At 34.7% G+C, this 16648-nt stretch overlaps 1 protein-coding gene and 1 long non-coding RNA gene across 2 annotated transcripts; one reads left to right on the forward strand and one right to left on the reverse strand.

The window, feature by feature from the left end:
* Positions 1-233: 233 nt before the first annotated feature.
* LOC128986118 (uncharacterized) lies at positions 234-3485 on the reverse strand. Its single transcript, XR_008490098.1, has 3 exons — positions 3326-3485; positions 2233-2457; positions 234-349 (listed from the first exon to the last, which is right to left on the reverse strand). It is a non-coding gene; the product is annotated as an uncharacterized LOC128986118 (long non-coding RNA).
* Positions 3486-5825: 2340 nt separating this feature from the next.
* On the forward strand, positions 5826-13918 carry LOC128986117 (translocon-associated protein subunit gamma). The gene is made up of 5 exons (XM_054406269.1): positions 5826-6131; positions 6964-7091; positions 7377-7468; positions 12250-12381; positions 13756-13918. Exons 1-5 carry the CDS (start codon positions 5999-6001, stop codon positions 13820-13822), a joined length of 552 nt encoding a protein of 183 aa, XP_054262244.1. The 5' UTR covers positions 5826-5998; the 3' UTR covers positions 13823-13918.
* The last annotated feature ends 2730 nt before the right edge of the window (positions 13919-16648 follow it).

Consider the following 16648-nt stretch of genomic DNA (forward strand, 5'->3'; position numbering starts at 1 on the left):
CGGTCCCGCGTCCAGGTCTTACCATGAGTACTACGGTAATAGCTTATTCCCTATATGGGAAATTCGCTAAAAGCAAATTTTTGGGCACCTCTCGAGTTAAAATGCTGGTTAAATACTAGTAATTCAGGAGGGTTATGCGACATAGGCTTGGGGGCAATGGATACGGCCCTGGATTTATAAGTATTAAATTTAAGTAAATGGCAAAACTTACCATTAGTTAGTTCTCTTCAATCTTAGTCTTTACTTCTCCCCATCCTCCATCTCCTCTTCCTCTGCCCCTCTCCCCTGTATTCTTCAATGTCGGAGGATATTAATTACAACGCCCCCATTTTACTGGTAGGCTTCAGTTCTGTACAGAAATATTGCAAAAAATAGTATTATACAAATAATTTTAGTCCAACAAATAATACAAGTGTGTACACTCCTTTCTATATTTGCGATATTCAAATACGTACAGCTAATAGGAAAATGTTTGAGCAAATCTGGGTCAAGTTAGTACAAATATTATAATTTTTAACAATAATTTGGTTTAGACAAAATAAATTGGTTTAACTTGTTCGCTACCACAATTATATGGAATTTACGTTCGCATAGACCAGCGACGCAATTGTGCGTCGACTCGTTTCTCACAATAGACCACCGACGCATATTTGCGTCAGCTGATCACATTGGAATAGACTAACGACGCACACTTGCGTCGGTATTCAATGTTATTAATCAGCGTATTTCTTAGCAACGGTCTATTTTAAAGCCCTGATTTTATCGTATCGGTCTAGAGGGATATCTGCCGCAAATGTGCGTCGCTTGGTCTGTGGATATGACGATTGGTTACGTCACACAACAGTTGGCAACATTGTTGTTTACATTGTGCATTCCGCGACATCTCAGAACAGATGTAAACGTTATAACCTTTGCACTTTTGGCGAGTGGTGGAGTTTCTTTATTTGTTTGTGTAAAAGCTTGAAACAACCAAATTTACAACGACGCTTAAACGTGTGTCGCCTGGTCTATTGAAACGAAAATGTAGGTAATCTTTTTATCTAGATTTCATTAAATAGACTGACCAACGCATATATGCAGCGTTTTAAAATTTGCTCAAAACGATAAATAAAAACAATATTTATTGCTTACTAATTCACTCAAGGTTAATATGAAGTCAATTTGTCCATTTAAACGATATTTCTCTTTTGGTCTGTTGGCAATGTTATTCCTATATCACTTGGTCTGTAAGCAACGTCATGATCATTCCTTTTGGTCTGTAGGAGTGACCGGACCAACGCATATGTGCGTCGCTCGGTAGCGAACGTGTTAAATATTAATTATTTGTTATTTCCCAATTCGCAAAAATGCAAGCTCTAGCCTAATTAAGACATTTCCAAACAACATGTTTCGAGATAAATCCAAATACATTTTAAGTAGGGGCCTAGTTTTAAATTTTTATAAAAAAACTATAAATTTGCATAAAGATAATTAATTATCCTTATGTTCCACCAAAAACTATTAATAATAGTTAGTTTTGTGTAGGTAACTAGTGGGCGAAGTGGCACTTTGCTACACCTAAGAGAAATGTTTACGCACAAGCCGTAGGCGAGTGTGGAAAGTTTCTCGAGTGCAGCAAAGGCAGTTTGCACTTGTGTTACACATTATATTTTCCCTAAAGTTACCATAAAACATATAAATAATTAGTTGTTTTTTTTTTTTTTTTTTTTTTTTTTTTAAAAAAAGAGGTTGGCAGCCTCTTTTAACCTTCCATTTGCCCGTCCACATAGACTACAGATCTGTGCGTGGAACGTATCCAGCAAAGCAAGGGGTGAGCCGGTACAGTACAAAGGTGAACTGTACTGATAAAAGTTAGTGGCAGTGACCAGGAACCGAACCCACGACACTACTGCCTTGGGCCCGAAGTCCGCGACGCTACCGACTGAGCCACCGACTCACCAACGTGTAGTTGTTCAAACTCTGTTCAACACTAAATGCAAATGATTCAGTTTGGATCAGTTTCTATGGTTGTCGATAATATGGAACCCACCCAAATATGGACAGTAGGCCTAGGACATAAAAATCTTCCTTTCATTTATGATAACCCAACCTAACATAACCGCCGCAAAGCGCTGTATAGCCTATCTGTAGCCTCCGGATAATACTTACCAAAGTACACATGTGAACTTTGAATAACTAAGTTAACAAACATAGCCTAGAATCTATCACAAAGGGGAAAGAATGTTGACTCACCTCACTTAAGTTATGGTTAGACCAAGTAACATTATCACGGCAGTATGGTAATTGCCTCCAGGGTCCACAACTCTGGTCTCTCTTTCTCTCTCATCTGCAGTGATGTCGATGGCAATGTCGTCCAGAAAGGTTACTTAGTCCTCTTAACTTATTGGTTCAAGACAATATTTCAAATAGAGACCAATTTGGGTTCAGGTCAAATTACAGCCTTTGCTCCAGGATCATCTATAAAATTAACATTGATGTCATTTTTAATCCAAGTCTAGTAAATACAAACAGCTCTAGAATATTTGACAGCACATAATTTAACGTCCTACACTCATTCCAATGAATATATTTCTTTAATACTTTCTTTCTTATTACTTGGCGACCATACAAAGTAGGTACCGTATTTTAAGCCAAGTATGAATGGAAATGAGTGTAGGATCAGGATAAGTGGCACGATCTTGTAGTCTTGTTAGTGACTAAGGCCGACATTCCTTAGACACAGCTGTTAATTAATAGCCCATACAGCTAATGGCAACTAAGGGACCTACGGTTTATAGTGGAATCCGAACCACATTATTGCCTTGAGATACAAATTGGTCTAATTATCAGGATAGTACTGCGGATAGTCGTAGTACTCACTCGTGCGGATGTTAATCCACACCAGGGAGTATCGCATCCACAGTGCATGCCTATGAATATCCACAATTCGTGACCTCCTAAGCTGGATTACAGGACGACGCCACCTGTCCCAGTCATATTGATTATTTCATTCAACAATAAACTTAGGCCTACTTACCTTATATCAATTTTGGGTAATGTTAGGGTAAAACCTAACCTAACTAACGGAATGAAATATTCAAAATATTAAATAGTCTATGTATTAATATCTTTCATTTGAATGAATGTAGGACATAAACTAAAGTGCAGCCAAATATTTTTACACAAACAAATTCTTAAAGTTGACACTGGGTCAGTAGGAAAAAGAGACAATCCTAATAGCCTAGGGATAATGCCTATTCAAACATTTGCTACAATATTGCTTGATGATACAGAATTAGCCTACGAATAAGCTGTAAGGTATCTTAGGTTCTTGTTGGTGACTTACCTAAGTTAGTGTCTGGTAATGTTATTAAGTTATCATGTTGATTAAGTTTTCTACTATCCTATAAAAACTAACTTATTTCACATTATTCCTTAAAAACTATTGTTTGTAACACTCGAGTTATCTATTTTCTTGTAAACAAGGAAAGAAATAAAAAAAATAAATATTTAGGCTACAATATAAAAGTTTTTAGTCGATAAATGGCCAACTTGAAGATGTCCGTCGGAATTCGGAATCAAATATTGCGACTCGTGAGTTGAGGAACTGAACGATGAATTAGAACAACTCCTTTTCAAGAGTAGCTCCGAAGAACGGGTGCTTGTCGATATACTGGGACTATTTCAGTGTCGACAAAATGAAACTATTTCATTGTCGACAATATGGGATGTCGACAATTTGTGGTGTCGATCATTTGCGACGTCGGTTATTTGGGATGTCGGTTAAGTGGGAATATTCCAGTGTCGACAAACTGGGAATAATTCAGTTTCGATCAATTTCTACGGTTGTCGATATTATGGAACCCACCCTTTCTGCCTATGTGCACAATAGATCAGAATGACCTTAAAAATACATCACTCAAGTTCAAGTCTGTCTGTAGATCAATAGCATCTAGACTAACCAACAATTTACCATTGAGGTTGGCGATTAACATTTTTATCAGGGCTCAAAACAGCATGTAATATTTGTAGCGAAAATCAATGCTCTGCTAATAAAATTATTATCAATTTTTAACTTTCAAGATGGGAGAAGTTAGTTTTTATAGTCAATGATAAACTAACATCGCTATCGCTACTGTAGCTATAATAATACAGAAAATCCCCCGGCGCCGGGATATTTGGGGCGCCTTGACCATGATCCATCCAAATCTCCTTTCAATGGGTCATGGCATAGCCACCCCTAGTAAAAAGCCGCTGCGAGACGAAAGTGGAAATGCCGCAATTCGCAATTCTGAAAACAGTCGTTGCACCAATTTACAATGGAGTGTATGTATGGGCAGGGCAATTTTTATGTTTACAAATTCGTTATTGTTCTTATTAACATGGCAATATGTCCCCCAAAAATACCCGAGGTAATGGGTTGACCCGTGTACTACCCCGACGGCCCGACAACGTAGGTACTGGTACCATCTTCAGTATCTAATCATCAATGGTACCATCATGACACGAGTTGTCGTTTACGCTCCCGTCTACTTGCCACCACGCACGATGGCGACAATAAGGTGCCACACTCACAATCCCTCACCATGCACACTGGCCGTCAACCCGTTGGATTGCTATTCTGTCCAATCAAAGTGGGTTATTTCAGTTTCGGTTTGATGATAAAACCATAGACTAACCAACACAAGTAGACTTCTCATCCCATTGTAAATTTTGAAGCACGTTTTTCGTGTCTAGTTCATGTACGTGACACAAAGGCGCTAGTGTCGATGAAACTTTGTTTCCATTATTTTAGGGTTAATTTCTTGATTTGTGCTTTACTGTTTGGTTATATAACTAGGGGACAAGTTATTGTTTATGATTAGATCGTATTATTTGGTTAAACAAGGTTTTAAATGGCTGTAATGACGGGAAACAAATTGTAAACAAAACACGACCTCTACATAAACCGTACATGAACTAACAATAAAATTGTCTTCAGCTGTTCCATAAGGATGAGAAATCTACTAAGGGAGTATGTTTGATCTATGATAAAACCTAAGGGAGTATGTTTTATCTATGATAAAACGTACACAACTGCCGCATTTGACATACATCACAAACAACCAACATATTATATATATCATATTTTGAAGCTCGTTCTTCATGTCTAGTTCATGTCTGGCGACACTGGTGGCTAGTGTTGACGAAATTTTGTTTCTATTATTTTAGAGTTAATTTCATGATTTCTGCTTTACTGTTTGGTTATATAACTAGAGGATGAGATATTGTTTATGATTATATCGTTTTATTTTGTTAAACAGGGTTTTCTAATGACTGAAATAAGATAAAAATAGTAAACAAAACACGACCTCCTTAGTGCACCGGACAGAAATAACTATACAATAACCCTTTGTGGCTTCAGCTGCCCAATAAAAATGGGAAATCTACAAAGGGAGCATGTAAGTTTTATCTATGTATGTTTTTCTATGGTTTTATCATAGTTTTATCATAGATAAAACATACTCCCTTAAGCTGAAACTGTTGAATGTTTGGAATGTCGTCTGCCAAATATGAGCATGACTATGTCTATATAAGTTTCGGTCATTTGTTATGTCGGTCATCTGGGACTCCCCGAATTTATTATAGTGTTAGAACAATCATAAGTTTCGGCATTAGTCTATGGTTTCGGTCATTTGTTATGTCGGTCATCTGGGACTCCCCGAATTTATTATAGTGTTAGAACAATCCTTTATGGTTGGCTTTCCTTTCAACCAAAAGTACAGAGGACACGTTTGCTGACGTTTTAGGGTCAGCTGCCAATTCACAGCAGACATTTTCAAAACGCTTGTTGACGTCTTCTAAATTTATCGTACATTCGTACACCTGCGTTGCATTGTGGTGACCGTTCACAAGCCCTTGTTTCTATTTTTCGCAAGTATTTATTGTGATCAGTTGTAGAGTTGGCTAAGTGGTTAAAATATCCATTTTACTTGTATCTATTGTAATTTATATTATTAATATATCTTATTAAGGTATTATGTCTTTAAAAAATAAGTCCACTTTCACCAAGGAAGAAGAGTTGCTTCTCCAAGATTTTAGCCGCAATGTTTCAACCAAATCATCAGCGTTGTTTTATGGAAACGCATTCATTGTTTCGGCAATTCCAATTTGTAAGTTACAGTTAACTTAATTCTATGAGCAAGGTTTAAATTGTAGTACATATTAATGTGATGAAGTAGAAATTTAATGCGAGTCAGGTTAGTCCTTTAGGCACTCGGGCCCCATCATGTCTTGTGTCTTTACTTTTTAAAGAAAGTGTTTTTAAAATATCTTTACAACCCTTTGTGGTTTTAAGAGCTGGGGTATTGTTAGAAAACAATAATAAAGCTGCGTGTTAATATCAGAATTTAAAAAAATATAACAGTTTTATTTTCTTGAAGAAGTACCGCCCCTAGAGCTTTCCGCCCTGGAGCGACCGCTCCACGGTTGCTACACCACTGAAGTAAGACTTTTGAATACAAAAAAATTACCCATTAATCAATGGTATTATAGGCCTAACTTATCATCCTAAAATCAATGTAGGCTACTGTTTAACGCCAAACCAGCAACCCTTAATTCCGTTTGATAATAGAAAAGGCATATGGGGAACAGGCTATCAAACGGAATTTTTAAATGTTACAGCAAGTTTGGTTAGTTAGGTTGGTTTAGAACAGTTTCATTTCAATATAATTTTTTTTATTGTTTGTTTATACTGAACAATATTTATTTATCGTAGTTACCAGCTGATAATAATTTGTTAATATTAATAGGTATATCGAATGAAAAAATAAAATATTGATGTATCGAAAATAAATCATCGATAATAATGAATGTTCCCTTTAACAGGAAAGTACTGAAAAGGCTAGGCTGCTAACAGCTTGTGTTTCAGGCGATGATTAGTCTACAAACAGCTGATTAGTTTGCTCATTCACCATTATTTGAACCATTGTGTTTTTTTTTCAGGGCTCTTCTGGAGAATACACATGATTGACTTGTACCCTTCCATCATTCCATTCATTGTAGTGACTCTCGGCAGTGCTTACCTGGTAGCTCTGGCCTACAAGAACACAAAGTTCGTACTTAAACACAAGGTGAGAAATTAAAACACATCTTACTGTAATGATATTGAAAAGAAAAAAAAATTGGATGGCCTTCAATTTTATATATGTCATTATTTTTATTTACTAACTTATCAATGTTATTAACCAAGCCGATGTTTGGATCTGGAAAGTTGTTTGAATTTATTATTTCATTTGCTATCAATGCTAATTTTGTTTGGTTTACCATAAGCAAAGTTAACCTCGAACAATGTTTAAAGTATCTTTTAAAAATTTTGCTCATATCACTCATACCGTACCCATATTGTTGTTGGACAGGTTGCTGTCAAAAGAGAAGAAGCGGTAACACGTGAAGTTTCTAAGAAGCTCGCTGAAGACAAGAAAATGAGCAAGAAGGAAAAAGACGAGAGGTAATTATTAAAAATGTTTGCTGTTATATAAGTTAATAGCAACACACAGGAAATAAGTTTCTATAACAAGTGTTTTACCTATGAAAACCCTGTGGCTTTCTATTTTAATGAATCTGAAACAACAACTAGTAAGACGGATTGATCTCTTGATCGTCCCAACTAGCATATGTTCAATCCATTGTAGTTTGATTGCACCACAGCTTTATCAGGCTGTCCAAAGCTGAGATCAAAAATCTCTTTCTTCCCATATTGCATACTAAAATGCAAAGAGTACTTAACATACAGAAAAAATAATTATTGATAATGATAACACTACGCACCTGTGTTTGGGCATGTGTTTAGGTCAATACTTATCTATCAATCTGGTTCAAATCTCTCACCGTGGAGTTTGTCAGTTGTATCATAGACAAATAGAATACATATAGACCGACAGCAGTGCTGCGGTTAGCATATGTTCGGGCGTCCACCGATAGGAGTGCCGTGTAATTATGGCGCACATCGCTGCAGCGTCTGCTGGTAGCATACTATGAGGAGCCGATGACGGCAGCAAATCGAACACACTCTAGCGGCACATCGTGGAACCTTCCTGACTGTTAACTATATTCATTCTATTTGTCTATGGTTGTATTGTTGGAAAATATTTAAACATCTACATATACAATAATTAAAATGAAATACAATTTAAAATACCCCCGTCGCAGCAAACCTGCAGACTAAGCGAATTTCAACTTGTCTGATTATATTTCTACTAAAATAATTCCATAAATAAGACATAGGTTATTTATTCCCTGTTTAAATAACAGTACCTGGGGACCGAGCTTTGCATCGGGAAACTTTATCACTACACTACACTTAAAGAGTATTCTTTGGTCAAATGTAATTCTATCCCAAAAATAATAATTTGTGGTATATTTTTTCTTGACACCTATTTAACTTCTATTCAAATAATAATATCATGGTTTACTGAAATGATGAGATAGAAGAGTTTTTAAAAATTTGTTTGGTTCCCCTAAATGGCCCAAACTATAGAAATTACCCAGTATTTTTCACGCTGAATTCGAAAAAGGCTACCAGCAGTAAGAAAATCTTCCCACCTTCCTTCCTTTGAAGTATTAGTCACTGCAAGAACTTGGACTCGCTCCGAAACCAGAACCGAAACGTTTAATTTACCCTTAATTTTTAAAATATAATAAGTTACAATTTTCCGGAAACTCAGGACACTTTCTGACTGAAAACAATTACGGTTGATCCTTGTTGGTGAGTACCAAAAAGGAACCTTAGGTATAAACATGGTTGTATATCCAAGTTTGGTTGTCCTTGATATTGCACTATTTCATTGACACTGACAAATTAGGGCTAGGCTGCACTATAAGTTAATTGGGAGTTATTTTATATCTAGTCCTAAGCTTATAGCCATCTTAAGGCAAACATAACTAAAACCTAACCACAGAGATATAAATATAAGTGATATAAATATAAACACTCATACTCTTTAGGCCTAAAGCTACCTACCTATTTTTTTGGGGTTAGGATTAGTACTTTTTTGAGAGAGTGTCATTATGTACTGAACACACTTAGATGATATAGGGTATTAGTGATTCATACAATTATTTATTTATAAAAAGCAACCTAACCGAGTTACCTTAATGATGAACCCAGTATTTAATACAAAAATTAAAGCTTATGCCTATGTATATTAGTTTTAAAACGGAGTAGAATAAGGCACGTATAATCTAGAATCTAGATTAGGCATTGATTAGTGTTAATAAACTAAACATGGATGAACCACTAAGTCAAGCTACTAGTCTAGTTGTTCAGGCTAGGCTAAACTGAGTTCTGAAAGCATTCATCTCAAAACGGCCAAAACTTAAGAACAGATCCTAGAGTTTTGATTTATTTTAAACTTTATTTTTCTGAAATAGATAGCTAAATTGTCCAGTGCAATCATCCCACACTGCTAATAGCAACACTAAAACTTAGTTAGGTAAGCTAGTTGTAGGTTACAACTAATTATTATCCTTGTGACCGATTCAGTGTAACATCTGACATCAGTCAGAATCAGACGACATTATTGACGACACGACTCGATAACTGACGAAAAGAGTAATTTAGTGATGATAATTATTATTAAAAGCGTTAAAAATCAAATATATTGCTCGTTTATATTGGCAAAAGTATTAAATAAACAGTAATACAGCTGAGGATAATGTAAGAATAGTGTTTTAATGGATAAGAAACTCATTACTCTGGAAAGTTTTATAATGTAATACAAATTCTTATACCGGTACATCAAACGATTTAATGAACTGGAGCTAAGTCGAGTCGTCCTCTTTCTCTCTGTCTCTAGTTGACAAAATTGTATGTCAGAAGCTAATACACATCAGAAGTACAACAGTTACCTCGGAATGTGCTTCAAGAGCATTCTGTGCATGCGCAAGCTGAGGTGCCCGTGGGTACAGAACGCCAAGTTATGTCTTAAAATGTAAACAAATGACAATAATGGCGGAATGTTTTCTCATAAGGCCCATGTTAAATTTTCAAAAGTTTGTTCTCATATTATGGCGAAAATAGATTTTTCCTGGCTATACCACTGGTCTAGAACTTATTTTTGACCCAGAACTTAGTTATTCCGTAAAAATAAACGTTTTTGTTAGAGCCGATTCCCAGATCGAAGTAACAAGTACTGTATTCTAATTTTACTCGTATTATATATAGGATTAGATTTAACGAGTGCTTAGGTTTGCTGCTACGGGGAAGGTAAAGTGTTTTTTGACCATACGTCAATAGTATAGGATGAAATAAATAAATTTGCATAATGTTATCAATATATATCCATAAACAAGTAAAGTAGGCCCTACAATAATTTTAATTTTCTCCATAAGAATAACATAGGAATTTTAAATTACACTATTTTTTAATTTTCTCCGTGACAGTTAGGCATACAACAGCGCTTCAATATACTAAATTATTTCTTTTTTTAAGCTCTACAAAACGGTTTAGAAAGAAATGCAAATTTTTTTGTTTTTAGGGTCAAAAATGGGAAAAACCCATTTTTACCCCATAAACCCCTGTTCCCATGGTCCGATTATGCTGGATCGCGAACTCGTTCGAATAAATGTAGTTTTACACGTTTGTACCAAATTTCATCAAAATCGGATCATTTTTGCTCGAGTTATCGCACTAACGGACATATATATATATATATATATATGAATTTGAACGGATGGTGTTTTTGGCCTCTAGGGACCTCAAAACAAACAAAAAATCGGTCCTGCGTCCAGGTCTTACCATGAGTACTACGGTAATAGCTTATTCCCTATATGGGAAATTCGCTAAAACTTGACATTAACTCTCTCGCTACATTTCACTGGCACCATAACCAACAGTTTAATCATTTCAGTTGACTTGAAATTTAAGTTTTGTTTCACTTATATTGATATTTTGTGTCCTATCCACTATAGAAAATGTTTAATGAATTACACCGTAAAGGAATTCTTAATAATTAGCATGAAAATGTTTTCAAAATGTTGTAGCACAAAACAGCTGACGTTACAATTAAGCAACAGATTGATCCAATGTGACATTGGTAACTTAACCTCTAATTGATCATAGGTATCTTATTTTATTTTTTTAGAGTTTTTAAGAAAAAATTTAAAAAGCCTTTATTTAGCAAGCGTTCCTCAGTACATACTGCTTTACAGGATTATAATACAGTGGAACCTCGATAACAAGTACCCTTGATAAAAATTTTCATTTTTAGCTAGGGTATGCTTTATTTTACATTGTCACCCCTAATCATATGTTACTGCAAACCTCTTTGAGAAACTAGTTTTGTGAAGAAGCGGGGGGCGTGACGTCAATCTCTTGTCTTGAGGGAACACCATTACCGCAACGATACGAGATCAGCCATCGGTGTTCGGGGTGTAGTGGATTTTTATATTCTATCTTTTTTATATTATCAGCCAGTTTGGTTAGGTTAGGTTATGACAGTTAATTTTATAATTAAAGAATATAAAATTAATTTTATAATTTTTCTTAAATCGCTGTGAGGGGATCTCCCACAATCCCCCCACTCATTCGCAGAAGAGGTTCTCATCGGTTTTTGACCAGTACCCCGAGACGCTAGTCTTTGAGAAGTCATTAATTACACGTCTTATTTGATCATCTCCATGCGAGACTTTTTATCAAAGTTCTACAATAGTAACCTTCTCCCAAAGATGTTTTTGTATTACCATGACATATATAATACGTGAAGGCGATTTCTACGAAACACTACTCCTCCGTTAATAATGGACGGATTTTTAAAAACGACGTGTCAAAATTAAGTATTTTTTGTGTAGACTTTTACCAATTCAAAGCCCCCTTTTACCAATTCATGTAATGAAAGTCCTCGGGCTTTGCCCCACAGGCCATCAAAATACCAATGTATTTCTTATGAAGGATAGATTTTGTTTATTTAACAGAAGAATAATTTGTATTAATTACAGCTATTCATAGTAAACACATATGATACAAAAGCGTTCGTTTTCAGTTTCGACAACTGGAATGGAGTGACTGTTCGTTTTTAAGTGAGTTCGTTTTCAGTTTTGATAACTGTAGGTATATCCCTGTAGTAGTGGAGTGATTGATTACATTATTTTTGAGTTGACTCTTTTAAGTAATCGGAAATTATGACTGTTATTCATTTTGAAATAACGCCTGGAATACTTTGCAATTGCTCGATTTCGAGCAACAAGTGCATTAGTTATATATATTGTTTAAAATCATTGTGGTTCTCTCAGGATTTTGTGGAAGAAAAACGAAGTGGCTGATTATGAAGCGACAACTTTCTCCATCTTCTACAACAACGCTCTGTTCCTTGCTCTCGTCATCTTCAGCAGCTTTTACGTCCTGAAGAGCTTCACTCCAGTCGTGTATCCTTTAACTACACACAATAGATAAGTTACATACTTGAGAATCTTAAATTTTGTAACAAATTTGAGCATTTCTTGCTGCAAACTTCCAGTCAGCTATTCAATTCTGTTTGAACATTGTAGTTTTAAAAATCTTTTACTTAAAATAGCATCAGTTTATTTTATAGAATAAAGAGCTATCCTAAACTTTCACTGAGCAAAAAACATTGTGTTTGAATTTGGAAATGTCTACATTAGTATCTAGGAATGCTGTGATTTTTTCAAAGTATGCATTTCACTTATATGATTGGCAGATATCAAAATTATAGTGATGTCAGTTCTCTCTCCTACCGCCTCCAAATCTATTTGGTCTAACCTACCAGCCATCGACAGCAGCGCTCCTAGATTCTGAAGTAAACACAAACAAATCCAAACGCAACTTTTTATTGATCCAGTGAACATTTTTGTTTATGTTTTTATTCTGTGTTTTTTTTCCATTTTGTGCCATTTAAGCGAGTAAAGCGTGGTAAGTCAGGGTTTTGTAAATTGTCATTGTAATAAGGTTAATCAATAGCCAAGCATTAACAATATACGGAATCACACTAGAAAATTATCGCATTAAAAATCTTAAAAATATTTAGAAATATTGAATGATAAAATCAATAATTGAATACAAATAATTTTTCAGTTGCCAATCATAAAACTTTCTGTTTTATTGTACTTACTCTGGCACGGACCACTAATAGGCAGTTGTTCGAAAACTTTCTTACAGACATTCATTATTTATTGAGCCCATTGGCTGTTTTTGTCTCATTTTTTGGCAATAGTCTAAGCTACACATAATACAATTGATTGTGATTGATTACAATAATTTACACAGATTTATTTAGGACCCATTTAGGCGTAAATAACCTTACAAAGCTTGATTGAATAAATTTAGTCATCTCTTAGGAGAAGGCGGTCCCCATGTTGGAGCCATGTAGTCTTTGAATCAAATGACCTGCATAGCTAAGCCAATGAATACAAACCTTATAAGAAGCACAATGCTTAGATGTTTAAAATTCAGTCTGGGAATATTTGAATTTTGGATAGTTCCCGCCGTGGCCGCCAGGTTCGCTTCTATTGCGAGCGCATGGCCAAGTCAACTGACTTAGTGAGAGAGGGTGAGACAAAAATTTGGCTTAGAGAGAGATAGAGTAGCGTGGCCCCACTCAAAGCTTATTTCGGTGGAAAAATTTGAGTATGACTATTCTCGATAAGCATTTAGCTTCTTATTTAAGGTTTGTATTCATTAGCTAAGCTAACTTTTTCCGAACTTTTTTAACTAGTCGTATAAGCAGGCTAAATTAATTAGCCATATAGCCATCCAAACAGCGCTTTCCTTGACCAGATCAGTAACTACACCTTGTCCGTTGGGCTGGCTGGTGGATTACTCGCACTTCTATCCACAGGAACCAAATAAGAGAGCATCATTTCGTCATTCTCATCATCTTCATCTCATTTTTTTATACAAGTTGAATGTGTTATTTATTGTCATTGGAATAAATACTAAAATGATTGTGAGATAATAATTTATCCTTGTGTTACATTAAGTATGTTTTTATTAGTCCTATGGAGTAAACCAATAAGTTTCCAGAATAGGAATCCAGATACCAAATCTGTTGTAAACATTGAAATGCCATTATGCCAATTATGTTAACTAATTTTCAATTATTACATTTGCTATCTCGTGTACCAGATGCCAGTTCTCAAATTTAACCTATTGTCAAGGGTAAGGCCTAATATTTTACACTTGGCTACTAATTTATTGTTACATACTGGAGGAGAGTTCTCTTTTAAGAGAGTAAACAAAAATATCTTTTTACTTGTTTTGGTTAATTTGTACCCTCCACTTTTTAGCGAATTTCCCATAAAAGGAATAAGCTATTACCGTAGTACTCATGGTAAGACCTGGACCTGGGACTGGTCTACTTTTTCGTTTTGAGGTGCCTAGAGGTCAAAAACACCATCCATTCAAATTCATTTATATATAAAATGAATTTCAGGGTACTCTGGTTTTTATTATTTTACATATATATATATATATATATATATATATATATATATATATCCGTTAGCACGATAACTCGAGCAAAAATGATCTGATTTTTACGAAATTTTGTTTAAACGTCTAAACCTACATTTATTTGAACGAGTTCGCGAACCAGCATGATCAGACTATGGGAATGGGGGTTTATGGGGTTAAAATAGGTTTTTCCCATTTTTGACCCAAAAAACATAAAATTTAGCAATTTCTTTACAAACCATTTTGTAGAGCTTAAAAAAACAAATAATTTTGTATGTTGAAGCATTACTATGCGCCTAATAGTTACGGAGAAAATAAAAAATAAAATAAAATAAAATTTAAATTCACATGTTATTCTCATGGATAATAAGTAAACTGTTGTAGTTTGCTAGTTTATTAACATATTTTGATCAAATTTGTAAAATGAATTTATTTATTACTAAACTATTAACATTTAAAAAAAAAAAAAAAACACAAACCTCCCTGTTGCAGCAAACCTAAGTACTCATTAAACTAACTCTATTTAAATAGGGAATACATTTGATTTTTTTTAAGGATACATTTTAGTGTAAATCCAATCAGGCAAATGGAAATTCACTTAGTGTGCAGGTTTGCTGCGGTGGGGGTATTTGAAGTTAATGTTTGAGCTCATTTAAAGGCAACTTGTAGAGTATTGGAAAAGCTTGAAGTTTTGCATGACTTGACAACCCAGTTTAGTGTTATCTGCAAACAACTTCAAAGTTCACCATAGAGAAGTTTCTGGTGTACATAAGCTGCCAAGGGCCTAATTGGGGTACTTGAGATTTAACTGGCCTCAGTTGAGATAATGAGTTTTTGAATTTTATTACATTACATTTTACATTAATTACATTTTACATACCTACATTTTAATAAAATTACATTACATTTTACTTTCTCCCCCTATACCATAGTATATGGAGAAAGTATTGTTTTCGTCAAAATTTTCGAGTTTGAGTTTTGAGTGGATATATTCGTTTTGGGTCCCCCTGGACCCAAAAAAGTGGTTTTTGAAGTGATGTCTGTGTGTGTGTCTGTGTGTCTGGATGTGTACAGAGCTAGGGACTACACCTGTGGTCCGATTTCAATGAAATTTGGTATGTAGGTTCTAATCCGTGGTATCTCCAGGCGTTTTTTTTCATTTTTTTGAAATTTTGATTTTTTATGGGGATTTTCCCATAAAAACCCATAAAAAACTGGAAAATCGGATTTTCTCAAAAATGGCCCGAACGATTTTGATAAAAATTTAGTATGTTGTAGCCCTTTAAATTCTGAACAAAATGGTACAAATCCCATTTCTGTAAAAATTACAGTTCAAAAGTTATGGTAAATTATGTTATTTTCCCATAAAACCCCCATAAAATAACAAAAAATAGGATTTTAGACACAAATCCGGTTTTGATTTAACAGAGTATGTTATGATCCTTACAATTTTGATAGTTTTTGCCATTTTTTAGAAAATTTTATTTTTAATGGGGATTTTCCCATAAAACCCCATAAAAAACTGGAAAAATAGGATTTTCTCAAAAATGGCCCGAACGATTTTGATAAAAATTTAGTATGTTATATTCCTTTATATTCTAAACAAAATGATACAAATCCCATTTCTGTAACAATTACGGTTCAAAAGTTATGGTAAATTATGTTATTTTCCCATAAAAATCCCCATAAAATAACGGAAAATCGGATTTCCCCAAAATTGGCTAGAACGATTTTGATAAAAATTTAGTATGTTATAGTCCTTTAAATTCTGAAGAAAATTGTACAAATCCCATTTCCGTATATTTACTCTCACCGCTTACTCATGAGAGGTTGTTGACAATCTTATGGGAGAAAGTATGTGTCAGAATGCTGATACCGTTTATTTATTTTATTACAGACATGATGAATACAAAAGGATGCAATGAAAGGGCGAGAGATATTTTGAGAAATAGGAGACTATAACAGATTATACGATATGAGTACGAGCTAAATACACCATGAGATCATAAATTACGAGATTATAAGCCGTGAAATTGTAAGTTACCGGGATATATAATTTGCAACATTATTAGCATAGATAAAACATGTGTTGGTTAGTCTATGATAAAACATATTCCCTTGGTAGATTTCTCATCCTTATGGAACAGCTGAAAACAATTTTATTGTTAGTTATTTCCGGTGCACTGTAGAGGTCGTGTTTGGTTTACAATTTGTTTCTTATAA

This window comes from Macrosteles quadrilineatus, unplaced genomic scaffold (assembly GCF_028750875.1).
Source record: "Macrosteles quadrilineatus isolate MER2022 unplaced genomic scaffold, UCM_ALF_1.0 Scaffold_2__2_contigs__length_208266976, whole genome shotgun sequence".
In the NCBI taxonomy this organism is placed as follows: Eukaryota; Metazoa; Arthropoda; class Insecta; order Hemiptera; family Cicadellidae; genus Macrosteles; species Macrosteles quadrilineatus.

What these genes read in the sequence shown, in the direction of transcription:
- LOC128986117 (XM_054406269.1), top strand. Translation starts at nt 5,999, where the DNA reads ATGTCTTTAAAAAATAAGTCCACTTTCACCAAGGAAGAAGAGTTGCTT. An exon ending in AGTTCGTACTTAAACACAAG is followed by an intron (nt 7,092 to 7,376) that starts GTGAGAAATTAA and finishes GTTGTTGGACAG; the next exon opens with GTTGCTGTCAAAAGAGAAGA. An exon ending in AAGAGCTTCACTCCAGTCGT is followed by an intron (nt 12,382 to 13,755) that starts GTATCCTTTAAC and finishes TGACCAGATCAG; the next exon opens with TAACTACACCTTGTCCGTTG.